The 27,486-nt window shown below is 42.0% G+C and overlaps 1 protein-coding gene across 18 annotated transcripts in view; it reads left to right on the top strand.

Moving 5' to 3' along the window:
* Positions 1–27,486, top strand: part of LOC100865513 (uncharacterized) — a 141,501-nt gene that overhangs the window by 10,503 nt on the left and 103,512 nt on the right. The window contains exon 1 of one of the 18 annotated variants that reach the window (XM_086906516.1): positions 13,014–13,295. The exons of 15 other annotated variants lie outside the window; for them this stretch is intronic. In XM_086906516.1, coding sequence (XP_086762642.1) covers positions 13,238–13,295 — 58 coding nt within the window. In that variant the 5' untranslated portion in view covers positions 13,014–13,237. Of the gene's footprint in view, positions 1–13,013; positions 13,296–27,486 lie in introns of those variants that run through there. 2 more of the 18 variants (XM_086906511.1, XM_086906525.1) reach the window with 2 other exon arrangements.

Raw genomic sequence — 27,486 nt, 5'->3', positions numbered from 1 at the left:
TCTTAAGTAGAAATGGAAACACGGAGAGAGAGAGAGAAGATAGATAGGTGTTCGCATATCCGTTGTATACATTTTCGATGAAATAGATCGATTTTGGTGTTGCACGGCAATATTCGCACAGTTATTCGCGCGAAACGCGCAACAAATTGCGCCTCTCTCGTTAGAAACAGGCTAATTCGAAAATGCTTGTTCGTGCATTTTTTTTTTATCGTCTGTCTCGTGTCTTCGTGATCCGTGACGAGACGTAACGAACACATTCCGAATCTCAAAGTCCAATCGAGCTCGATTTCCTCGTGCCGTGGTTCGTTTACACGCGAGATATATCGCATGCGTGAAAAATACATTGTGTATGGATACATTGGATCCGGAAACTGAATAAAATTCATTTCGATTTCGATATATGTATATATATATCTCAAACTTGGATATTCATATATTTCCTGAGGCCATTCGCGTTTACATCGAAGCATAGCGTGAAATTAAAGCGAAGAACTGACTCGCTGCGTGATTTTACGACGTCTCGATGGCTCCGTGTAAGGAAAGATACTGGAAAGATAAACGAAAAAAGGATCATTCCGATCCACTTTGATCCTCGTGGATTGTGCGGAAATGCACAAAGTTGCACGGCGAATGTTAGATAAAATCGTATCGTTTCTAGGATTCGTCTTAGCAGAAGAAATCGCGGTCACGATCGCGTAACGATTACCGATTGGCCTCCTCTGTCTGAGATATAGTAGGCATAATAGAAAGCACGATTATTATTAATTGGCGTTATTGAGCGTGTTTTCATCGCGTTTCTAATGGACGAGGCTTTCTAGATTCCGCGGATTTAATCTTCATCATCCTAGATCGCACGATATGGACTCGATTAGAATCCTAGGTACACCATAATTGTTCACATATCGTGTTTATTATACAGATTTCGATTATCGTACGTGTGTTAACACATCTTGTCTAATTTCAGGTAAGCGAACAGAAACACGATTTTCCAACGATGGTTCAAGTTTAACGGCCCCACGCGGTGAGTTTAAATCATCCATCTCGCGGGAACAATCGTCTTTTCTCTTCAACCCGCGAGTTACGGTAATCCGGTATTCGATTCCATTTTATAAGCCGGGACACAAGCGGGATGTACGAGTTGGCGGTTTAATTAAAAAGTTTCCTCCTCGTCGTTAATTTTTCCCGACGTTTGTTTACGTGGGAGCGAAGAAAGTTAATGCAATTATCGCGGTGTATAATATCTTAAACGATCCTCCTCTCGAGATTTCGTGGATCGATGATTTCGTGGATAAAAAAATCCCTCACCTATGGATCAAAAACCTATATACTTTTTCACTCGTTTCAGAGTACGCGCGTTTATCCGCGTCCGCATTCACGCGATTCGAATCGCGATGAAAGGCAAGTCGTTTCTTTTTTACCTTCTGCGCGTCTCTTTGATCCTTGATTATTATTGCTTTGCTCAACGGGAAGAAGACAGAAGGTTTAAAGCGGTTCTCGACCGTTTCAACGAGTTTCACCGATGAAACGTAGCGAGATCGAGAGATACATAGTTTGGTTCCCATGCCGAGGACATTTCACCGGAGGATTAATTCCGTGGTCGACCGAGATAGGTAGATCGAAGCCGATTAGAGCGCGGAGGGGTTAACGAACGCAATTTGCGAGAACCTCGTTGCCGTTTTTTCCCCCCTCTTTTTCTCTCTCTCTTTTTCTAGGTTGAGAGATAGGCGTGCATACGCGAACACGTGACAGTTAGGCAAAAGGTTGGGGAAGGGTTAATTCTCCGGGAAAGTTTCTCACGATAGGAGGTGGTGCGGCCCACCGTAGGTGCGTTTCTATCGGTGATCGCAGAATCCGTGGCGAGGAAAAACGGTACCGTGTTGCGGCCTGTTATCTCGGCCAATAATTTCTCGCGGTTATATTTGAACAGCTCCCACGTACCGATCCGTATCCTGTTCCCCGACTCTCGATATCGATCCTGAAAATTGCTCGGAATCAAACCTCCTCGATTATACAATTCCAAAGTGAATTACGAGCGATGAAAATTAACGAATACCACGTTAGAGATCGAGTCTTAATGTTTGCCCGATTGCATAGCTTCGAGCATAATTCGGTCGGAAATTAGGGCCGTTCGGAGAGGGATTGGAATACCGCGCTCATATTTCCAAGATTGAATTGATATTTCCTCGATACTTTCGACGATCTAACAAACAGAAAGATTTATATGAACGACAAATATGAACTCGATTGATTTTTCCGCGAAACTGTGGAAGGAAAGATAACAATCGTAGGTGGGACGATCTTATTAAAAAAGTTGCTCATTGAAACAGGAGCAAGTTATACAGATTGGCGTAAGAGAGACGCATTAAGTGGCGCAGCAAGCCGTTTCGTATACTACTCGTTAGTATACTAGCCAAGATAAAAAGAACTTTAATTATTTCCATTTTGAACGGAGCCGGAGCTCACCGTGACGCGGAAAGGAAATCGACTCTCTGGAAAGAAAGAAGCGGGAGGAATGAATCGCCGATGGAATTCTTCAATTTCGTGGCAGAGAGGTATTAAACTTGCCGCGGAAACGATGAGCTTCCTTGAGCGTGTCCGACTAATTTTCTGAATCGTACCTCGCTCCGAGATAAGGCGCTCGTTAAATTCCTTTTAATTGCTCGCCAACCTCGTTCCCGAACAATAACTTTCGTGCTTTTCCTCCAACGTTTGAACTTGGGGGCGTAATTTTTCGAAACATAGTACGTACGGAATTAATTGCCACCAGTTTGTTTCTCCCGTTTTCTCCGTCTTATTTTCATTTGAATGACACGTTGCAATAATTACAGGCACACCGTGGATTAATTAGAGGGTCTCGATAGATAGCGTTCGCCTTTAATAATCCCCCTTTTTCCCGATTTCCGATCGGGACGTCAGTTACAATTCTAATTAACCTTCGATAAGTCGTTTCATTCATTACGTTTCAACTGTTTTGTTTTCGAATTTTATTGCGCGCATCCAGAGATAACTCCTCCAAATGTTGCCAGCCATCTTTAATCACCTCTTTTCTTCGCCTCGTTCAATGTTCCCGATTGCTTTTTTAACGGCCGACAGTCTATCATGTGTCGAATCGGAGACAAAGGCTCATTGCTCGCGACATTTAAAAAAAAATCTCGGCGAGAGATCGATGTTGCCAGGTGTTACGTTTAGAACGGTTAAGAACACGTTTCGACGAATTCGCGATCGGGTAGGTCGATAAAACGTTAGGAGAGGGCTTAAACGACAAAAAGATACCCGATTCTCCTGTCGGTGTTCAAGACTCCGAAACCACCCACGAATTTGCCTCGAAGGCTCTCCCCCCTCGAACCAGAGCTTGCGCAATCATTGCGGCTCGAATGCTGACAAATTGAAGGAAACATCTGATAAAAACGAGAGACCGGGAACGATCCTCGACTGGATGGATCGTTATTATTCAATAATGGATGGAATACGATTATCTGGAACAACAATGTGCTAAATCTTCCCGAATCGACCAAACAGTTTCATCGGGATGGTTGCAAAGGATCGCTGATTTGTCGAAGAAAACTCGGTGTGTTCGCAAGGCGAGACGAGGCGCGAGAGAGTCGGTGCGTTCGCAATGATCGAGATGTTCGAGGCTCTTTCACGCGTCGATCGTAACGAATCCATTAAGAGTCGATCGGCTGTTCACGTTGGATAGAAGACACGAGGGAAGGCAGAGTAGACGACCTCGCCCACGTTCCATTACTCGATTACATATACCTAGACGGACACAGAGTTCCGTAGAACGCGAGGAACGACGAGGAGCCGGGTTACACAAAGCCGGCCAACGCGGCGACGTGTGGAGGCCAACGAATGTTAAATGCAAAGACCTACTTAACGTCACTTTAGTCAGCTGGGTGTGACTGCCTCCGCTATCGGCACGATCCTTCTTGTTTATGCTCCATGTCAATGAGCGATATGTGTTAATTTACCTCGTGTTTCGTCCGATCTTCTGTTTCTGATCCGATGTAGGGACATTTTCTTTCTCCTTCCATCGAGTATCTCGATGTCATTTTTTTTTTCCCAGTTCTACGATATTTTTCAAGAAATAACTCTTCGATACAAATGCGATAATATTTTACCGATGATGGCCACTGTGAGAATTCCACGGACGATCAAAGAAAATCAAACCGACCGATGATTTTTCTTTTCTTTTTTTTTTTTTTCTTCTTCGCGTTTGGTCGATGAAATTAGCTCGTTATCTTTTTGTTCACATTTTCATGTGCTTCATTCTAGCGCGTTGTTGTAAATCGCTCACCGTTGATGCATATCTCGCGGATCGTTAATCATTCGGACATTTGACAAACTTGCGCTCGATATTACGAAGCGTTATGTCGCGTGGAAGAAAAAGAAGGTCGCGTGCAAAGTGCACACGAGAATGGAGCGTTTGGCGAATGCAGCGTTAATTACTCGTCCGGATTCAATTCCCTTTCGACTCGTTCGTCCAGTTTATGGGTGGTCTTCGGCGAGTTAGATGCATCGTGTGTATCGTGTCGCGAGAGTAACTCGACACCTCTCGACAGCGCTCGTTCGATCTCGCGAAAAATTGAATCTCGTTTCCTTGGGAGGGGAGAGGAAAGTTTCGCGTCTCGGCGAACCGAAGTTCAAAGTTTGCATTTTATCGAGTTATATGCATATTGGTACAGGGAAACGAACAATGGATTATAATTTAAATACGATAAATAAAATTTTATTATATCGTCAACGTTTGTATAATATACTGGTTACTGGTTCTTCGAGAAAAAAAATCAAGGATTTCCTTATTTTTTTTTTTTTTTTATTTTTTGCGATGAGTCATTCTTATATTACACATAATATAATTTAAATATGATAAAATTTTATTATATTGCCAACGTTTGTATAATATATACTGGTTATTTAACATTGGTTCTTCGTTTTTTTTTTTTTATTTTGCGATGACTCATTCTTATATTATACATATTACGTGGAAAGTATTATTATCTATTAAATTACTTACGAGCGACATATGCTCGATAACGTATCCAAGTTTCGAAGTTTTATTTTCTTATTTGTTCGCATCGGTTTGTTCGAACCCGAAAACTTGATTAGCACTCGACCGTGTATCGTTCGTACGCCTAGATAATCGAGATAATGAAATCACAGGGACGGGTGATCGAGTGATTGAAAACGCTGGAAACCAGGATACCCGATGACCCTGAAAATGGAATGCGGCTGGGCAAGTGTGACTCGACATTTGAGGATGTTAGATGGTTAATAGTACAACTATCAAATATGTCAAGATCACAGGTTTTAAATTTCCTCTCCGTCCTACAATTATTAAAAAAAAAAAAAAAAAAAAAAAAATTATTCCTTTACATCATCCGCTACTTCAATTTTAATCATATGATAGATATAATATTATCTCTCACTTGATATTATTAATATTTTTCGCTGCTCTTCGAACTAATATTGAAAAGAGATGTTATTAACACACTCGCTATACGGTTAAATTGTGGATTATCGATGATTACGAAAAATTCTTGATAACCTGGATCGAAAAATTGCAGAACACTTGGTCGTGGATGATTCAATCAATAGCGGTCAACGAAGCGTTACCCGTATCGGTTCAGTCGTTCTTCCAAATCACCGTGTAATTGTCAGAAGTTTATTTTAAAAGGTATATATTACGGTCAATTGAAATCTTTTGAAATCGAATGATGGAAGTACGTACCGGCGTAAAACGTGCCTAATTCTAATTAAAATCCTTACAAGGATCGATGGTTGTTATATCAGTATATTCAGAATTTTTAGGGGAAAAGCAAAGGAAAAAAAAATTCGCTAGCGAAAGATCGTTCGATATGATTATTGTCTAACGAATTGCCGACCGAATTGAATCGAGAAAATCGTATTAACAAATTATCGCGGATAAAACAGGTATCGAAAGACGAAGAAGAAGAAGAAGAAGAAAAAGAAAAAGAAAAATAATGAAACTCCAACCGCGAGGATGACGTGTATGATAAAATGTTTCTGACTTACATAAGCGCGGAAATCGCGCATTACACTTACGTGTCGAGTCAGGACAGACACGAGGCAGGTAAAGACTCTCCGTTTGTCCGTCCGGTTCACCTTTGCTAGGACGGTCGGTGCTCTTCAAGGTCGAGGTGAAGGCCTCTCGTAACCCGTCGTCTCGGCACTCGGTCTAGGTCGTCGGACCGGATGGGCGAACCGCGTTTTCACCGCATTGTTCTGTCTTTTTTTTGCGTAATTCGATGCTGATGATAATCCTTTCGATGATGCGCAGCAACCCTAGTTTTTCTCGAACGATACTCGTCAGATATTTCGAAATTGGTATTATTCGGTCGAGGAGGAGATGCTACGATATGGCATATTCGGTTTCTTCGAAGCAGCACCTTCTCTAACATCTTTCCAACGTGAATTTCATCTGTTTGTTTTATATTTATCATCCGTTCGAAGCGTTCAACGTCAGATAAATAAGTCGGTTAGAATTATTCTTCGCGTACCATTCAACGTCATTTGCCACGTCGTGCCTTTTCAATGTATCCAGGTTTCTAGAATTATCGACGACGCAATTTCTCGTCGATGAACTGCTTCGACGAGATTCTTTTTTCTTTTTTTTTTTTTTTACTTTCCTTCTTTAATCAATTGATCGTACCGAAGAAGTACTTTAAAAGTTATCTCTAAGGGATAGATGATAGAATTATGTATTAATCGTTTAAACGTATTTTAAACATATAGAGAGAGATAAATTTCCACGTCGATGATCTTATTACAACGGAATTACGAAACGTTAATCCTTGTCTTGTCTCTAATTCATATTGTATTAGTTTCTCTATTACGTATTGCGTATTATATTTTTCCATCCGCGTTTATACATTTCCCTCTTATTTATTTCGTTCACGTTACGCGCCATCCACGTCGAGTTATTCCAGTCGAGCGATTCCTCCTCGTTTACGAGAAACTTCGATGAGTTAACTTGGCTGATTCGTCGACGGTAAAATTTATGTTCCACTCGAACGTGCAACGAGAGAGAGAAAGAGAGAGAGAGAGAGAGACGTCAAGTATCGGATTATGTCGTATATCGGGGATCGTAAAAAGATGGATTCTTTGCACGATAGAGATTGACTCGCGCGCGAAAAAGATCTCCGGGTTAAGAAAAGGTAATCGTGGCGAATTGTTTTACGCGCGGAAACTCGAAATAATCGCGGGAAATGGTAACTTTCTTCGATTGAATTTTTATAACATAACGATCGCGTGGCTGGCGCATCGTTGTTTCATTCCAAGGTCGTTTATCGCTAACTCCATTCCATCTTTTCATTCTGGTATGTCATCGACATGCCATCAGATTTTTTTTTTTTTTTTTTTTCTTTTTTTCTTCGCGAATTCGTGTTCACGGTTGGCTGGCGTCGTTCAGCGTTCATTCCACTCGACGGAAAGGTTTCCACTTGCTTTTCACCTATATAGCGCGTAGCGCGATTAAAAATAAACGCCAGGTATTTAAGGAAAAATCCGATAATCGTTGCCGTTTGACATTCTTGACTCGTCGAGAATCGGTATCGAACCCGATGGAATTCGTTGCTCGATCGGCAACAAGCGGCCGCCTCTCGACCTTTTCAAATCGCATTTCCACGAATAATAAATGATTATCGCCACTATCGAGTAGCATTAAGGGATTATGAAACACGGCGTTAAACTATGCATCGATATATCACCAGCGGAGAAAGCGTCCAACTTTTTCTCGTCTCGCTCAGTCGGTTCTCGCGTTTAATTTATCCTGAAAATAGTTGACGAACGATCTCTCCGTGTCTCGTTCCACGAATAATCGTAAAACAGGCGAGGCTCCCTCGCGCTCCATCGAGAGGGTTGTGTGCGCACAAGTGCGCGGCCATTCATAGAAATTTATGTTATATCGCGAATCGAATTCTTTTTTCTCCTTACTCTTCTTCTTCTTTTTCTTTTCATTTTTTCCCCTCCTCCTCCGCGAACAATATCTAGGCAGCGATGAAAACCGGTTGCACGCGTCAGCCAGTAGATCACTGTCGAGCGTTAAAGCTATTCTCGAGATTACGAATAATTTAAGCGCGGTGTGTTTGTCTTTGTACTTTCACTTCGGCATTTTACCGTTACGAAGCCTGGGGGAGAAAAATCGATCGGTCGTTCGGTGTTTGCACGCGCGGTGTCCACGAAGCGAGATGATTTTTATCGACGGAAAAACGGCACGGCTGATCCCCGACGAGAAACTTTGTCCGGCTTTGTCGATTTTTGTCTCGCGCACGAACGGAAAGAGGGGAGGATCGGTTAAGTAAGTATTCTGGTTAATGATTCCGGCCCGATTTGCTAACACATCTGGCGCTTGGCAATTGCACGTATCGTAGGTTAACGCGAACGAGATTAAATACATAGGGCCGGGTTTCACAATGAACTTCTGTCGAGTCATGATATAAGTGCTTCTCTTCTATCGTTACACGATAGAAATCTTGCTCGAAGAAACTCGATTCTTATAAAACTAGGACTATTCCGGTGGTAACGAGTTATGTGTACTGTTCCTCTCGTTGGACACCGAGTAGGAAGTTGGTTTAATTTAATTTAACACGCACGATGATAATACCGTTTTATGGAACATGTAAATCCACGATTAACTGGGTTATCGAAATTCCATTGCGTGTTAATTCCATCCGAAGAGAAAATCAACATCTGTCTGAGAGCGTTTCCGTTTCTGCGGCTCGCCTTGAACTTGTCCTCCTTATAACGAAACCTGGATACATTGGGAGAGAGAGAGAGATGTGAAATTCACGATAAAATTCCACGAAATCCTTGGAGATGAAATTGAAAAAATTTTTCTGGTTTTATTTTTTTTTTTTTTCTCCCTCAAAATGTTAAAATATTGAGAGAAAGTATGGGAGTGTCTTAATTTATTTATTTATTTTTTCTCGTTTATCACAAGTGAACGAGACGATACATACTATAAATAATATAAGCTCGAATAATAATAAGAAAATATTTCGTTCGTCAAAAAAATGTATTGTGATTTATAAATTCATAAAATAATTCATAAAACTCACATTTTTTTCTCAAGGTTTCTTGAGAAAATAACTTTCGACGCAAATTGTCATGTCAATGACTTCAAGGTTACGTAAATTCTTTCACAAAAAAAAAAAAAAACGTAGATTTCACCAAAGGAATTATTCATATAGAGCGATACATTCTTGAAACGTCCGCGTGATATCTCCTTCGATTTTTATTTTTATTTTAACATTTAATTAATATTTTCCAATATCTATTTTACGATAATATAAAATGAAAGCAACGATGATTATCCGATTTATCAGCTACAAAATTACATTATTATATCGAAAAATTGTTATATATTCGTGTTATATATTCGAGCGTGGAAAAGTGTTTCGCGGCCAATTTTTTCAGAAGCAGCGAGGCGTTCGTTGAAAGGAATGTAGTCGTCGGTGGGTCAGGTTCTGGAAAGCCCAGACGCGAAAATAGCCAACACGCGTTGCTTTTCACTGACATCGAGGTCCGCCATCGTCCAAGAACCGTTTCAATCCGAGCGCAATTCCATGCTTCACTTTCCCGCTTAGGCGTACTTAGGCGTTGTCAAGGTGCATTCATAAAAAAAAAAAGAAAAAACTTCTTTTTTCCAATCGACTATAATCGGCAATAATAAAATTTGATGTTGATGATAATTACTTAAGAAATTCTCAGCGATTAATTAACAATTTCAATTAAGAGAATTAATCAATCTGTTTTTTCAATAATAATTATACGACTAGAATTGACTTAACTATTCCCTAATGTAAATTTGTCGAACAGAAATCGACTCGATCTATAATAACAATCTTTCTCCAGCCTTGTCTACATCGATCGATTTCACATCTATCAATCTCGAGAACCTAACACACACATATATATATATATATACAGATAAACCATTGACAAACGAGCTCGATTCGTGACAAGACTTTATAGAGGGTAACGGGATTGGAAAAAACGATGGAAACTGGTAGTCGCAAGTTGCAACAGTACGTAACACATTAACGACGATTTACGAAGGATAATTATCTCGTCGAACGACTTCCACGAAGGAAGGAAGCGCGCATTCTCCTCGCGATCGAACTCTTGTTGCTCGCCTCTGGTGGACAATAGAGGCGAGCTCGGTTTCGTTTTCTTTTTTCCTTGTCGCGCGAGCAAAGTATTTTTAAGAGGGACGATCGGAACGGAACAAGAGCGGATGATCGGTACGCGCGTTCCTCGCCACTGCCAGAGGAGATATTAGCGGCGCGTGAAGCGCCTGATAATATATTAAGGGCGTCGCGAGTTCCGCGTGTTTTCGTCCAAGGCGACGAGATAGGCAATCGGTGGGACAGAGGGCCGTGTCCACGTCGATGCGGCTCGATTTCGTTGCACACATTACGATGACGAGGAATGCCGGATTCTTGCTCGAAATTATGCGCCACGCGCGTATATTTAGCACCCGGTGAACGATCCCTCTCGGAATCTTGTTAGATGGAGACATTGCGAGATTTTCCACCGACCTCTCGTCTAGATCCTATAATTCTTGAGAGGATCTCTTTGACCTTCTCGATACCGTGGAAAGAGAAACTCGAACCTCCGTAATTGACGCCTCGAAACGCCTCCCTCTTGACTCGATTAGTCGAGTTTTTCCCTCGTATTCCTTCGAGAATTCTTTCGAACTCCTCTAGAGAAGCCTAACTCGTGCCTCTCCAATTGGTACCCTCGTGTTATGCGTCTCGATGTCGATTTACTTTCTTCTCCTTCCTCTTTCTCGATCATCCTGTCGAGTTAATCTCCCACGACCTCTTTTCACGCGGCCAATCCTTTTTTTAGCCCCGTTACCAACGCGAAGATTTCGTTTTCGAAGCTCGGTGAACGACCTGTTCGGATCTCTAACGGAGGAGGAAACGAGTTAGGGGCGAATCGTTTCTCGAACACGTCGCGGCGTGAAAGGGAGAATTTTTGCCACGAGGATAATTACGCACGGGTCGAGGTGCAATAAATTAGGCGGAGGCCGAGCCGGCCAACTCCTGGAATTCACCGTGTCCCTTCTGCTTTATTTATTTTTGCCGAAATCCTCGGTCTCCGCTCCGTAATTTGCTCGTTCGATTCAACCACCTCTTCCGCTTTTTACCGTCTTTTGTAATCGCGACCGCGATTCCCATTTCTATTATTACCCTTTCTCCTATCCGATTGGATTGTTTTCAGTAGAGCGTGTAGATCGTTTTCGTAATAAATCCTCGAATATATCGCGAGGTTGATAACGGTCGAGGAGAAAATTTATGCATACCCTTCTCCGTGGAAGGGTAGGATTGACACTGTCGGTATCCCGAAGGAAAGTGTTTCGAGCAGATAAACGCACCAGATAAATGCGATCGCGGATATGCCGCGATTGTTCGGCTGACGTGTTGAAAGTGGCTCGGATATTGTACGAGACGTGTCGTAACCTTGCTCTCCGCGTTTAAACGAAGCACTTCGATGTTATCAATTGAACGATACCAACCTGTGTACCACCTTCCTGTAAGCAGGAAGCGTCGCTTGTGCAAGACAAATAAACTGAGATCGTATCGGGAAATCGATCTTTCCTTCTCGTCTCGTCCAATTTTCAATTTGTATATTTACGCGCGACACGCATCGAAATCGAAATGGAAAAGGCGAATTCCTTTAGAGATCTCGAGAGCTAAGAGCTCTAAGGTAGGGAATAATGTACAAAAAGAAAAAAAAAAAGAAAAGAAGAACGATGGCGAGTATGTACTTCGTGTAATCGATAACCGAGGGAATGGACAGTAATGGTACACGTTGGGACAGAGTGGATCGGCCCTATAAAAGGGAAGAACGCTGGTACGTTCACCTCGTCTTACGTCTGTTCGCATGCTTTTATGGTGTTTCGCGTCTCCCCTCCCCTTATGGTATATCTAGTTCTGCTAGCCTCCACTTTTTATTCCATCCCCTTTCTCCCTCGATATTTACGTCCGCAAGGTCGCTCATTCCACATTTTCTTTCAAAAAGAAGAAATATCCCGAACAAAACATCTCGAGATCTTCTAAAGCTTTCTGCATTCTTGGATTAATCTTTTATCGGTGAACCGGCGTTGCTTCGCGTCGCGTTAAATTACATTGCCTGAGCCTAAGTCGCTTCCGCGAGGCGAACGATTAGATTTCGATGGCGCGTTGAACGAGAGGAAAGTTAAAGTTTGGAATGAAAGAGAGGAAGAGGGAGAGGGAGAGGAATTGGATTTTTTTAAGGTCAAACGATCATTTTGCGTGTTATAATAAAGCCGTGGGTTGAGGCGAAGTTCACATAAATCGAGTTTCGTGGACATCCGATTCGTCGAGGAAGATCCATCTCGAAGCTTTGAGGTCAAATCTATCTAAATCGATCGATCGATCGACACGGTGTGTTCCGAGGCCTCAAAGGTGTATTTACCAAGCCTTCTCGCGTACATACGTACAGATTAATTCTAAAAGTGAAACTCCCATCGAGGTTAATGCTGCTTTTGCACGCTCGATTGTTCGTGAATTCCAACTCTTCTCTATCGTTTCGTTCTCTCGTATCGGATCTCCAGGGAAACCCTTCGACGATGCGATGTGCATTGTCGACACATTGGCGTCCTTTAATCGGTCCCTCGATCGGATCGATTCGCGAATGGGTTCGCAAATGGCGGAAGGGAAGAAAATCGATCGGCTGTACTGTACGAAGATCTTGTTGACGTCACAAAAATGGCGACACCCGTTACGTTGTTAAAGGGTATAAACCCGTAACGATGCAAAAGCGTAAGGAAACGAAGCCGTCAAGGTCCTCATGGCCGCCGCATGGCAGCCGAACAACACCCCGGCAACACCATCTTCCGGTTTCCCATACGAACCTGCCGGCCACCGCCGTGGAAACGGAGAAAACCAACCACCCACCGATGTGTCTATCGACCACAGACGCCATTTGCCGGCGCCGTGCTCCGTCGCGACGCCAAGTTCACTGCGCTCCCCCTTTCGACTGGCAGCCGGACTGTGTGTGTTTCCACGCACGAGCCGCGACACGACCTCCACGCCTCGGTTCATTCTCGAAAAGAAGGGAAAGAAAAGAAAAGAAAAAAAAAGAAAAGAAAAGAAAAAAAGAAACAAAAGAAAAAGAAAAAAATTTCGTTTCCTCCCGGATTTCCAACTGAATTTTTCTCTCGTTCTCGACTCGTCGGTGCAGGATGTGGTGTTGTAAAAGACTCGATTCCTCCGATTGGCCTGTCACTACCATCGTTCGAGGTAACGCTTCCTTTTTGCACGTCGCTAATTTTCGATACTTCTTCCCGCACTCGACAATTGTCCGAGGCGCGGGGGCTTTCCACCACCGCTTTTTTCTTTCGTTACTCGATTTCCACCCTCTTTTTTTCTTATCTCTGCTCAAATTAATTTATTCGATCCGTTGCGATAGCAACGGAATTTTCGAATCGACCGACCCGTCGAATTTTTTTTCTTTTTTTTTTTTTTTTGATTTTCGAATCTGGTGTTCAAAGTGTTCTTCGCACCGTTGCTTTCCGATTCCTTTCGTTTTGCCAATCCCGTATCGTATCGTATCGTATCGTATCGTTGGAGAAGCTTTTCACGAACGCTTCAGCTTTTCTACGCTGTTTCTACGCTGTTGCTATTATTGTGTTCCGTTCGGTCAAAGTCGTGTATCTAGGATAAATTCTAGGAAAGTGTGTGCGGACTTGTCGGTCGATGGGCTACTTTGCTAATCGCGCATCGCGTACGATACGATAATGCAACCAGCGAATAATATTAAGGGAATAGAAATCTTGGTGTAACTTGAGAAACGAACGTTTCGAAAAAAACGTCGAATTAGCGGTGTTTTATCGATCGATGGTGGAAACGAAGGTACACGCAGGCTAAGAGAAAACGCAAGAGAAAGAAAGAAAAAAAAAAGAAGCAAATTGTTCGATAAGTAAAAACTTAATAAAGCTCCGTTCGATCTTGCGGCAGACGAAGCCCTACATTAGAAAACGTTTAGTTGATCGCATCGTTCGGCCTAATTGCTTATTCGATTTAATCCCACTTGTGATGCAACCAACATCCGTGTCTTTGTGCCATGTCATATCGTGGCTCTTCAAATATTCTATAGATATCGATCGAAATTACAGTGCGATATCTAGTTCGCGTCGTTTACACGCGATAGCAATGATAATTTTTCGTACGAATCGAAAATCGAATTTGTCTTTTATCATTCATGAGTTCTAGAAATCGCATAGAAATCATCTCGATCAAGGTAACGTAGAATTTTTTGCTCCAAGATACGGATATAGAAATGTAAATGTAATATTTTCGTTCGTTTCAAATTTTATTTCCAAATTTTATTTATTTTTATTATAATATAATAAATAAATTCGATACGTATGATAAAAAATTGAAATTCGATGTATTGATATTAAAATATTCTTATTTTTTCCCAATGCATATTTCAACGATACTTTTTTCATCGAGTGTCGCGCCACGCTTTACAGTACAAAAAATTTTTCGTTAATTCCTTTTGGGAAAGATCGAAGCTTTGACGTAAATGAATCCAGAAGGAAGGGTCGAAACGAAACGATGTTCATTCAACGATGAACATCTCAAAGCAGAGCTACCGGATTTAAATCCACGAAACATCTGGGATGTCTTTTGGTTGCTGTGTCGTTTCACGATTCGTCGAAAAGAAAAACAACGGGCCAATGGATGCATATTGCACAGTCATTGCCCTGAGTCAGCGTTCAACGTTTGACGCAGAAACGGGTAGAGCTCGATGCCAATTTTTCAAGAATTTCAACTTCTTTTTCGCGCTAGACAAAATTTTTCTCCTAATCTTTTCCATTGTTCCATAGCGTTAATAAATTGTTGGGTTTCTCTGCGACGTAATCGATTCATACGTCTTTTTTTTCTTTTTTTTTTTTCTCGGTTTAAGGGCAATTGGCGATAAAAAGCGAAAAAAAAAAAACGAAACACGTATATGTATCGATCGGTCGCCTTGCAAATTTGAAGTGACTCACTGTGCTCTACGTTCACAATAATGTGACGCGTGTTATTGAGATATTAAATTGACATACTTCTGGATATCCACCAGTGGTCAATTACATCGGACGTGGCCGGTTGCATCAGGCGTAATTGGATGAAGACGTACCTTGGAGTCGACGAGTCTCGAGACGCTCGTGTTAAAAAATGTTCTCGAGTTTCTCCCTTCGTTTCCATAAGAGTTTTCGCTTCTAGAATGCTTGAGAACGCTTGAAAAATGAATATCGTCGAGATGGATAGAGAATTTCTGGAAATATTTGTACGTAAAAATCATCACTTTGAAATAGAAGATTTGAAATTTGGCATCTGGTCAAAATGAGGTGGGCGTGGGATGTGAAATTATGCGACGATTCGCTACGCGTCGATGTTTGCACGAATTCGGACGACCGATCTCGCTTCTCTCCTTGCTCCCATTCTCAATGTAATGTAAATCCCTCCGAGAGAGAGAGAAAGAAAAAGGAAAAATTTTATAGCCCGAGGATGGATTATGCGCGGAGTGTTAAAATGATCGTTGAACGTACCTGGACGAGGAAAAATATACATTGTGCAGAAACGTAGGCTTTCCATTGATTCCGCAGTACGGTGAATCCTCGTAGTGCGGTTCGCGCGGAGGGAAGAAAAAAAGTTGCGGTAAAAATAACGACTTCCGTTACGAGCCAACAACAGTATTTGGCACGCCAGTGACGTCATGTCCGTCGTCTGAAGCCGATGTCGTTTTTCACGCCTGGCACGTTTTATTTTTAACCTGCGAACGATGGCGCCACTTGTCCACCCTTCAAACGCGTCTTGTTTAAACAAATGTTTATCATTATATAATGTAAATTGTTACGTGTATTAAGTAAATGGCAATTTAAAAGGAAATATGCTTTTGGATTTGAAATAGCAACTTTTAATTTCCAAATCAAATTTGCTTTAAGATCCGCGGAAGTTTAAGATTGTTGATTTAAACACCGTTAATTATTTATCTCGATGTTAATTACATTCCAACAATTTTTTCCTTCGACTCGATTCGTTCCAACTTATCCCTCGTTTTTTCGTATCTCATTCGCGATTCGACCGAATCGTTGCCCCCATTCTACGGTGAAATCTTTATCACGTACCAGATATTGTTGCCCACGTGTTTCTTCAACCACGGCTCTTTGAGAACGGACTTTACAAGGTTTCTATGCAGATATCCCCTCGTGTCCGCCTACGGTGCACCGTTCTATTCATTGCATGCGTCTCGTTGCGTATACACGATCGATAGATTTCTACACGCTTTCGATCCCGTAGCTACGACCTGTAGAATCGCATATGGGGGATATCTCATTATGGGAGATAATTGTTATAATGGAATTCTCATCTTCTTATTGGAATTAAAATAATTTACCACTTTATTTAATTATTATTACTTATTATTATCTTATTATTATTTACTATTTCATCTACTTCAAATCAGCATCTATTTTATATATATTTTATAATTATATATCTTATCTTATTCAAATATTTTTAAATTTTGATGTAATCTTTAAACATTTTTACCGATTAAAAAAAAAAAAAGTGCAGAAAATGCGATGTTTGTTTACAACCGTCGCAGTTAAGCATTTCCGTTTCCAGCATTTATCTTTTCTATATATTTTCATTTTTCTCTTCCTTATAAAAATCAATAAGTTTAATATTATCTTGTTCAAATATTTTTAAATTTTAATCAAATTTTTAAACGAAATTTTTACCGATTAAAAAAGAAAGTGCAGAAAATACGAGATTTTTGTTTACAACCGTCGCAATTAAGCATTTCCGTTTCCAGCATTTATCTTTTCTATATATTTTCATTTTCCTCTCTTATAAAAATCAACTACAACTCGACTATTTTTCTACTCCCGCGAGAGTGGTTAAAAACTGAGCTTTTCGTCGATCGTTTCATCGATCATTTTTCACGGGTTTCATTTTCTCGAATTATACACGTGGATAAGAACAAAGAGAAATGAAAACGTTTTCAAAGATACGATTGAAAGAAAAATGGAACGTATTGGGCGATGTGTAAGTTGACGAAACGGATAGATCGATCGGACGAGTTCAGGGAAGGACGTCTGTCTCTGCCTGTTCACCGATACGTAATAACAATTATACCGTGACAACGCGAGAAGGATCGAGGTTAATGGTTGGGTAGAACGATCTTGGAAGCGTCGATCGGCACACGATCGTGTTAACTCATGGAGAAGGTCACGATCGATCCTTCCATTCTGATCATTAATCGGCGAACCGTCGATCGAACGTTGATGACCGCTAATCGACCGTGTTATGATCGTCGAAAAATATGATCGTGTAAACGCCAACAACTCCCGTAATCTCACTATAAATCATTAAAGATTGTAATTATTAACGATTTCCGATCGATACACGTTATATCGATAATTAATATCTAAACAGGTATAGGATTCTAATCAAATGGATTCCTCAAATATATAAGCCGAGTTTTCTTCAAAAAATAATTAATAATAATAACGTTGGCGCGTTTTCCATAATTTTTCATTCGTCGAATCGTTTTCAGATGATCGATAGAAAATTTATTTAATGTAACAAATAAACGAACAAACGATGAATAAATGGAGAAAAAAAGTCGTGTTTCGAAGAGTAACAAGTGCGAGCAAACTGAAAATTGTCTCGTTATCGTTCCGTTTCTACGTTCCGCAAAATTTAGTGGTAGCAATCGATCGAACGATATAGCCCACGCGTGTTTCATTCAGTCGGAACAATTTCTCAAAGTACACACTCATGGGTATCGAATTGAATGTCGTTTCGAAAGCCGGGATATAATGATACGGGGTTCGGTGAAACACGAGGAAAGAGTCGAAAGTTGTATCCACGTATCTCGATATGTGGCGCGTTCTCGCGATAAGTGCATAAGTTAGTACGTCTGGCCGGCCAGACCAGATGAAAGGTCTTGTCTAACGCGTAATTGTGCGGTTAACGGAGAAGTCTCGACCGGTTTGTAATTATACCGCTAATGAGTTAGATTGCCACTCTAAGGTTTTCGATCGCTTCCTTCCTTTCGTCGCAATCTGTCGCAATTTGTCGGCCGAACCGTAAGATCTCGGCCATCTCGAGAACCGAGAATCTTCGCGTTTTTCGTAATCTTTAATAATAAATTCTATTTTAAGAAAGTTGTCGATTTTAAAAGAATTAGAATTTTTTTTTTTAATTTTCGACTCTCTTTACGCGTTTTTTATGACGTCATCCATCTTCGCATGCTAGGTAATAAATTTTAACGATTCGTAGACTAAAGTCGAATCTAACTAGTAAACAGGAATTCAATGATATGGTTGAATGTCATAGTGTAAAGGTTAATTTGGGCCTGTCGTAGATTCAATTTCCACCTTGAAATTTACTTTATCTTCATTTCGTACTTTATCTTCATGTTTTACTAATATGCTTTGTTTAATAGCGGATGTTTGGACCTTGATTTTTAACTATTATAGAATCAAGTACCGGATGAGCATTTACAGAGGTCTGTAAAATTTCTACTTGACGATGTTGTAAACCGGTAAACGCAAATGCGACTTGGTCGTTAAATTATGCAGACGCAAGAATTTCCGATAGGAAACAACCAAAAGCATTCAGTGTTCGTTTTGTACAATCGGCCTTGCAAAATGGCAGCGAGATTATGGTTAATTAGCTGACCTCGGGAACAAGAGGTCGTTGCAATCACACATGAGTCACGATCCTAACAATAATCGTTAGAAGGAACAGGAGACAATCTCACAACGTTAATCTTTAGCATATTTCATTCTTATTTTCACGTCGTTTCCTTATGTATATACGATGAAACTCGATTTTTAATCGTTCCTCCGTTAAACCGACGAGAGAATCGCGTAACTCGTTCCTTAATGTCTGTCTAATTAAAATAGCGATCGTGCTCGACAGTCTATTATGGATATTATTGTCAAGAGGGGGGAAAGCTTTAATCGCGCGCGTAAATCAACCCGTTGCGGCAACGCACCAACCTCTCCTAGAATCCCCTTCTGCTGAATATTTTCGAAAGTGAAGAAGGAAAAAGGTCAGTCCGTAGTTAATTCCAAGGATCGCGAGTTGCGGTTGTTGTTCGTCGTGCCTCTGTTTTACAATCATTAATTATCACCGTTCCACCTTGCATTACGTTTCGCTCCTTCTTTCCTTCCTCTTTCTCTTTGTCACGCGGCTATTGTGCAGTCACCATTGCGAATAATTGGTCCCCCAACTTGTTCGAAGGATTATTACAATTTGCCCTCTCGCCATTTGACGTTAGATAATACTCGCGAGTAACCGACGTCGTTTGTAACTTTGCGCGTTTATCAGATCGACCAACTTTTTTCTTCTTTTCTTGCTGAATAATTGGCAAATTTGTTGAAATTGAGTTTTTTTTTTTTTTTTTTTTTTCGTCGAAGCGCATCGACATTTTACGATTTTAGAAATTATTAAACCGAAGAAAAGAAAGAAGCAAAGCGATACGAAAATAACGAAATTTCGAATCGATTTAATTGTTGTGCCATTGCTACATTTCAGTTTAGTATCAGTGTGGCGTTCGTTTGCCTACGTTGGCTATTAGAGAGAAACGTCAGTTACTAAATCCACAACCGGGTCACTCCGCGAACGTAATACCAGAGTTAACAGATTTAATCATAGAACGGTAAATGGAGCGTCGAGCTGCGTTAGGAATTCCATTCTCCAACTTCGTTCAGAATTCATAATCCTTCGTTTAAAAAGCATCCCATTCTGTTCGATCCGTTCGAGCTCTGTGTATAAAGAAAGAAACTACGAATTAATTCCGAACCGAATTAAAAAGAAATGCACGCGTCGTTTATTTCCACGAAGTTTTTTTTTTTTTAATTTTGGACGATCGAAACTCGTCGAACTCCGTCATCGCACGAACTCGACCCTGTTCAAACGCCTTCGTTTTGGCCGGGAGGTAAACAAAAGCACGATGAATCGAGCGTCTTCGTGGCACTGTGGAGGAATAGGATAAACGAAGGGAACGCGAACCTCGCGCAGCATGTAAGTTCTAATTTTACGTACGGATGGGTCGTCTTTCTCGATTTCACCCAACAACGGTCGCTCTAAAAGCGGCCTCCTGGACAGAGGCGCGATGGCGCGCGCCACGTTATTCAAATATGTTCCCGAGTTCGCGTTCTTTCTACCGTAACATTCGTGGCGTTGTGTACAACAATCGAGTTACGCCATCGAAGCGAAGGATCTCCAACTACGTTACGAAAGTTTCTTCAACTCTGTCGGTACGGCAGAGCACTGACGTGTCGATGATCGTGTTGCACCGACGGTAGCCGGCAAACGCGCTTCTTCGGTTGCGCTTTATCGAATGGGGGTTATCATTTTGTTTCGCAATCATCGATCTAGATGCGGAAGAGGGCACGTTTTCGATAAGAGAATTTTGTTTTTGTCACGTGTACGAATATCGGAAAAAGTCACGTTTTCTTACATTTTTTTTTTTTTTTTTTTTACAACAATTTAAATGAATTGCAAAAAAGGAAAAAAAAATTATCACGAAGAGTTATCTCGAATAAATCGAAAAGAGTATTTAGTCGGTAAAGGAAATAATGAACGGAAATTTTCGATCCCTTTCGAATTACGTCGACGTTTATATTACTTTAAAAATAAAAAATTCTTTTTCAATTTGCCAATTTTATAGATTTCAATAATTCAATTCGATACGATTTATAAATTTTTAATCTGCAATGCTTAAACACAACGATTGTAATTTTGTTTTATTTTAACACGCGTAAAACGATCGGTCTATCCTCCTCTTAATTATACAGAAACATTTAATGGTAATCGTTAAAAGCGTTAATTGATATTAATTAACGAAAGGCCTCAAACAGTTGTCGTGACATTCTCCCTTGCGATACGCGAATTAATTCATCGTTTACGATACGTTTCATTTCGGAGTGACACAAAAGAGAGAGGGAATACCATACGTAATTGCGAGCTGCGTGTTTCTTCCCTCGGTTAATTGCATCCCTGCGATCATCGGACCACGACATCTCAAACATAGCGGTTTTTCCAACCGGTTTGCCGGATCGACAAGTGTCCACCAATGATTCAATTAAATTTCTCGTTGGAGGGTGGTTGCACTCCATCGATTCGTCGAGTATAAACCGCGGTCATCCTCTTCCCTTTTTTCGTTACGTCCCGCTGGCTCCGTTCGCTATTGGCAAACGTCGAAAAGAAACGGCGCGCATCGCATCGTTTCTTTCCTTCGGTTTCGTTTTCCAATTTCCAATCGGGGAGAATCGTTCTCACCGATCCGCTCGACAGTTATTGAATCTTAAAAACCCCATTACGCTTAACCGATTTAGAAACGGTCCTTCGCACGGACCAACTCCTTTTCTCTTTCTCATTCTTTGTTACAGGTGAGTCCATTGTTGTTTCGAATTTAACGATTTCTACGTCCAGTGATCGATGGTTAAACGATCGGTCATACTTTCACTGTAATAGGATATCTGTCCAGAAGTCAGGTAAAGCCACCGTGAATCGTGAACGCCGCGTACGTCTCCCATGGAACGTTATAAGTAAACAGCTTAATCGAACCGACTACGCGTGTTATTATCATGGAACGATGGAAAAAGTAAAAGGGACTGGCGCGTATATACGATCGCACTTTCACCAGGATATTCTGATATTTAGAGGCGCGGAGAGGATACTTACGGTGAAAATAGCCGCTGTGGCGTTTGACATTTATGCGTTTCGTCCTAATAAGCGTAACGCAATAAATACTCGCTTGGCACGAAACTCATCGTTGGAAACAAATTGCAAAACGTGCGAGCGCGCGTTCTTCTTCTTCGTTCTTCGCTTGCTGCCAGCCTACGGTCGTTCAGCATCCGCGCGCTCAAAGTTATTACGAAAATGATCCGTAACCGTGAAATAATGATCGTGTCTTTTGTAATTCCAAAATGCTACGTGATCCTTCGTTTTCATCCTCGAAAGCAGAGACGATCGGTTTAACGGACGGGGCGATTAACCGGCAGAGATAGATTTATTACGATAGATTTATTGCATTGGATTCGAAATATAACCGGCCTGTTAGGATTCCACTTCTATTATGTTCCATCAACGTTCGTGGAAAGCGTGCTATTAAGCGCTATTTCAATACGCGTTGCATCGAGTTTTCTCTCGCAACGTCGTTGATTGGTCGTGTCGGTAAAATTGGTGTCAGAAATTCGTGTAACGCCAACTTTTCCTTTTAATGTTAGTGTTCCTAGTCGCGGAATTCGTAAATAAATCTCATGGCTCAATGCTCTTTATTATATCATATTGCAAGCTAGCTTGTTCGTTCGATACAGTGCTGCTCCATTCCGATAAATTGAAAATCGATTAAAAATTATTCGTAAATGGTTAAATTAGAGGTCAAGGAAGAAAGTGGTTATTTTTCACAAAGTGTCGGCAATCGAGACCACTTGTATTATTTCGTGAGACGACGATATTCCGCGGATCGTTCATCGTTCGAGACGGATACACTCGCCGCTTTCTTCTATTTTTCGACCGATTCGTAGAAGCGACGCGCTTTTTTTAGAAAACGCGAAACATATTTTCGATGTTGCATGAATTTTACTCGTGTTGGAAAAAGCGACTTTCTCTTCTGCCCAAGAAAGATAAAAATACCGTTCTTTTTTCTTTTTTCTTTCTCTTTCTCTTGCCATTAATAACAAACCGTGATATCTTCCCAACCCCTCGTCGAACGAACGAAATCAGACGTAAATTCTTCGTTAATTATCACCAGGTTGCGGGGAAACGATTAATACCGTTATAAACGGCCAATTAACCTTAATTATATTCGTTAATTGCCTCGTTCATCGACACAACAGCTCGTTTACATTATACGCGAAGAGATATTTAACGAGTCTTTATTTTTCTCTCCCACGAATATCGATGTTTCCTTTCCTCGAGTATTCCTTTGTGCTCTCGTCGTTTGCCTTCGCTTTCCTCCCTCTCCCTTATGGATTTATCGCGATTTTCCAATTCGTATCGACCGAATCGTATCGCGACCACCAATAACAGGGCTCCTCTTGCCTTTCTTGCATTCGAACTCGGTCGTTTCGAGAAAGCGAATTATTTTTCTAGATTCTGCGCTCCCGATTCCAATCCCAATCGTTTCTGCTCCTCCGTGTTCAAACAAATCCGATTCTTATCGCGTCGAAACGAATTTCGTCCTTTTCCCCGCCAGTCTCTTCTCCAGTTTCGTTGCCGTTAATCGCAGCCACGATGATCTCGGCTCGTTAAAACGGGTCGCCGAGGAGAACGAAATCGCCGAGGAGGATTTCGTCTGAAAAGTTTTCACGGTAACGAGGCGCCAGTTGTTATCGCTCCAATGTCGTTTCGTTTTAATTGATCTTGCGATTTAATTAGAATGGGAACAAGAATGGTTTCGAGGATTCATTTTTTTTTTTTAAATATCGTTCGCCGGGAGAAAGAAATCTCGAGCCAATTCCTCCGAACGCTTACTCAGAGAGAAGGCGACGATTGAAAGCGATCGACTCGATTCCGCGCGTCATCTTTCGTGAAAATAATCTACTTCAAAGCGTCACCGTGTATCAAACGCTCGCTTTTAGCTTCTTAATAACAAACCCATTGTACGCGGTTGGATTGTTTGGATTGTGTCGAGCACCGCTTCACCGCCGACAGTCGTCGATAGAATTTTACTTAACCACAAAGCGCGCTCCTCCGTTCAATTATATCACCTTTATATAATCGAGCGCTGGTATTTCCAAACACGTCGGTGTTTGTACGTCGCATCTCTATTTACCTGTACTCGTTTCCTCTCCCTCGCCGGATCGATCGCCAATAACGGAAATAAACAGCGGAAATCGCATCTTGGAAAACGCTGCGTATCGCCGCTTCTCGATATAATCGAACGTAGAAACCCTTCGTTCGTGTTTGGCCGGGGGCGGATCTATCTATATCTCGCGCGAAGTTCAGATCAGGACGTGTCTTTCGCCTCGTGACAAAAGATTGGACGAAATACGAAGTTTCTCCAACCTCGTAAATCACGCGAGGAGGATTGAACAAATTGACCCACTTCGAACGATCGGATCTCGAAAGATCGGATTGGTCCAAGGAAGATTGCAAGCTGGAAATTGCGTTTCATTGCATAACTCTAGATAGCTCGTCATTTTTGGATGATACGATGCGAAGAATGGAGGGCGCGGAAAATGCTGAACTTTCCTCGCGGAGCCACGTTTCTTCATCTACGTCCGCCGGCTCTTCTCCACTCTTCGCTTCGCTTTGAAATATTTAAGCGTTCCCCCTTTTCTCCGGATTTTTCTTCTCGTCGTTATGATTTTGGCGAGTTCTCGAGCCTCTCCCTGTTTCCTCTCCTCTCTCTTGCCACCACCGATGACACGTTTGACGTATCCGAAACGAGTCGGTAATAACGAGACTCGCCGAGTAAACGAACGCCCTTCACGCGTGACGAGTGAAATCAGGTCATATTTCTCTCTCTCTGTTAGCGATCGCTAAGGATTCAAATATTATAGGGAAGGAGAAAATGCAATCTGTTCATTTTGGATACACCTATCCCCTTCGTTTCTCCCTTCCTTTCCTTTTTCTTTCTTCTGTGAATATCGCGAACCGAAGCTCGTGACGCACGGCTATATTTTCGTTCCCTACGCAATTCGATCTATTACGAGACACGAGCAATTCCAAGTCACTCGCAATCGATAATAGGTGGTATTCTCGTCCCTCATCTCTCCTAATTGCACATGCGCGTGGAAAGCGCATGTAGCACCTTTACGAGAGATAGGTCACCGCCTCCATACGCGTGTAACACCGCTTTCGACACCTCGAGATCGTTTCCATTTCGAGGCTGTCCGCGCGATCAACCTTACCAACTTTTGACGAGAACACCTCTCCTCGCGAGTGAATTCGATATCGCGGTTTCTCGGGATCAATTTGCCGGGTGGCGCATCGAAGGGACGCGAAATCAATTGGAAGATTTATTCGGAAATTGGAAATCCCCGCGATTTTTCTTTTATGCGCGCGAACGAAACCTGGCGTCGTAAAAGAATAAAAGCAATTTGCGTATGCACGATATCCACAGCGCGCTTAATCGATTGCTATCGTTTCGCGAGTCTTTCCTCCTCCTCCTCCTCCTCCTCCTCCTCCTTCTCGCTTCGATACGCGTTCCGACGAAATTTTCCTTGGCTCGCTTCGTTCAACACAGTTCAATGCATAGTTTTTCCATCGCTTTAACACACTTCTTGCTTCTTGTTTACTGTCTTTTTTTTTTCTTTTACGGTCGGCTCGAAATACGGTATATTCGCGATCTAGTTAAAATCGATGAAAACTGTACACTTCACGGTCCACTCCACTCCGGGGTTCTCTCTCTCGACATTAGTCGCAAACAACAACGATAGGAGGGTATAGACGGCCCGTATCTCATGCACGATCCGATAAAACACATTGTTGCATCGCGCCAACTTTCGAAAACTGTCTAATTAGTTACACTTTCAGCGAGCATGGTAACTGGGGCGGTGCAGCGGTGGCCAACCGCGCCGAATTTAAGAGGGTGTATCGCGCCCAACACTTGGCACGATTCGAATCCTATTTTATCCTTCGTCTGTTCTCTGCTCGATTCGATTTCGTCTCACGTATGAAACCAAGTTCTGCTGAAACCGTGACGATTTTCCAAACTGGGACGAGATACTGGGTTGCAACCGAGAAAACTTTCGGAGAGACAGTCATGTATGCATATATACCCTTGTAACTCGATTTTTCTTCGTTGATCGAATGCGGGCCCGAAATACCTTTTATTTCGCAACTTTGGCGATATCCCTTTCGAGAGTCCATCGAATAATCGAACGCGTTGATTCCTCTGTCGTTCAACTTTCTAGACGCATCATCGAACATCTCGCTACGCGTCTGACTCGTGCACGGTCACATCTACTTGCTTCGCAGACTTACAGCGCTGCTGCGGCTAATATTTTCTTGGCGGTTTCTTACTCGAATAGACTGCGAGACATTTGTTAACCACGGAACTCGATGATATGTAGCGTTGCTCTTAACGAATGGTCGTTCTCCGTTTAATTGTTGGAACGGTGGTTGGTTGGGAAGAGGCATTTAGAAAGATGAGAAACGATGGCCAGACGCTGCAATCCCCTTTTACGAGCGAGATCCTGACCTCGTTGGTTCTTATCGTAGCCCGAACCGCGGGGAACAAACGAACGTTCATCACCGGGCTGGGGTATCGTTCGAACGAGCATTGTTCTCCGTTGACCTTGCGTTCTTTCGCCGTGTTTTTCACCCGGCTGCGTCTTTCCCGCAGGTGGACACGTACGATACATATTTCCTTTCAACTTACCCGATCACGCGCCCACTCTCTTATCCGACCTTCTTAAAAGGCCGAACGTTTCTTCTATCTCGATCCGGGATACGACGTCCTACTTTGTACGATCGTTTCGAATAGAAAGTTCCGCCAACCGTTTTATCCTATATGTATAAAATTAACAGTTCTTTTCTCTCTCTCTCTCTCTCTCTCTCTCTCTCTTTTACTCTCGGACAATAGGAGTCGCAGTAGAAATTGTTGCAACGACAATGGGGAGGGGACAGAGATAGGGATCGACGGTGTCGATAAAGTCGGATATTATCTTTATGCTTCCTCGTAACAATGGGTCCGTCGTTACGAGTGTTTCGCGGGTTACTGGGACACGCGGTGCTCGTAAAATCGTGCGCGATCGAGACTTCCGCGGATCTTGGCTCCGATCGGGGGTAATTTTTCCCCCGCATTCGTCGTCGCTTCGTTTATTTCGACATGCTATCGATGCGCATTCCGCTACTCGACAATTACGAACGGATAGTCGAAAGTTGGAGGATCGAAGTTTTCGTCAAAGGGGAGGGGAGGAGAGTTTCTTTTCGTTCGACCGGTGGTTTGCTCTCGAGATGATCGTCTGGTTTTAAATATGGGTCAGCTTAAGGTGGGAAATCCGCTCGAAGCATTTAGACGACAGGGGAGTTAAAGGATGCTAGCTTGTTTTTTTTTTTTTTATATATTATATTCCTCGTCGTAATCCCCCCGGGGGCTATGTAACCGGGTTCTAAGACTCTTCGTTTCTATTAAAATCGTAGTTTTTAGGTTTTAACGTTTTAACCCAGTTCTGGCTTCCTTGGCGGCTAATAATCGTCTTTCCTCCCATACGAGCAAGCGTCGCGTGTGCGATTTGCCATTTATTTTTTCCCCCCAAACATCTTTTGTTCTCCGCTCTTCCGTGGAAAATCCAAGATGAAACCGAAGATGGAATCGTACAGCTATGTAGGAGCTGTATATACACGCTTTTCTATTCACCGGACGTTTCGCAAACAAACCCCCGGTTTCAGGGTTGCGTTTGGCGCAGTTGTTGGTGCAACCGAAATTTCTGGGATACGGAGATTCCTTTCCCTCAAGGACGCG

The sequence above is a fragment of the Apis florea genome, unplaced genomic scaffold, assembly GCF_048593485.1.
Source record: "Apis florea isolate Af1SG1 unplaced genomic scaffold, ASM4859348v1 contig_2495_pilon, whole genome shotgun sequence".
Taxonomy (NCBI): Eukaryota; Metazoa; Arthropoda; class Insecta; order Hymenoptera; family Apidae; genus Apis; species Apis florea.
This window is presented reverse-complemented; position numbering and strand designations above follow the sequence as displayed.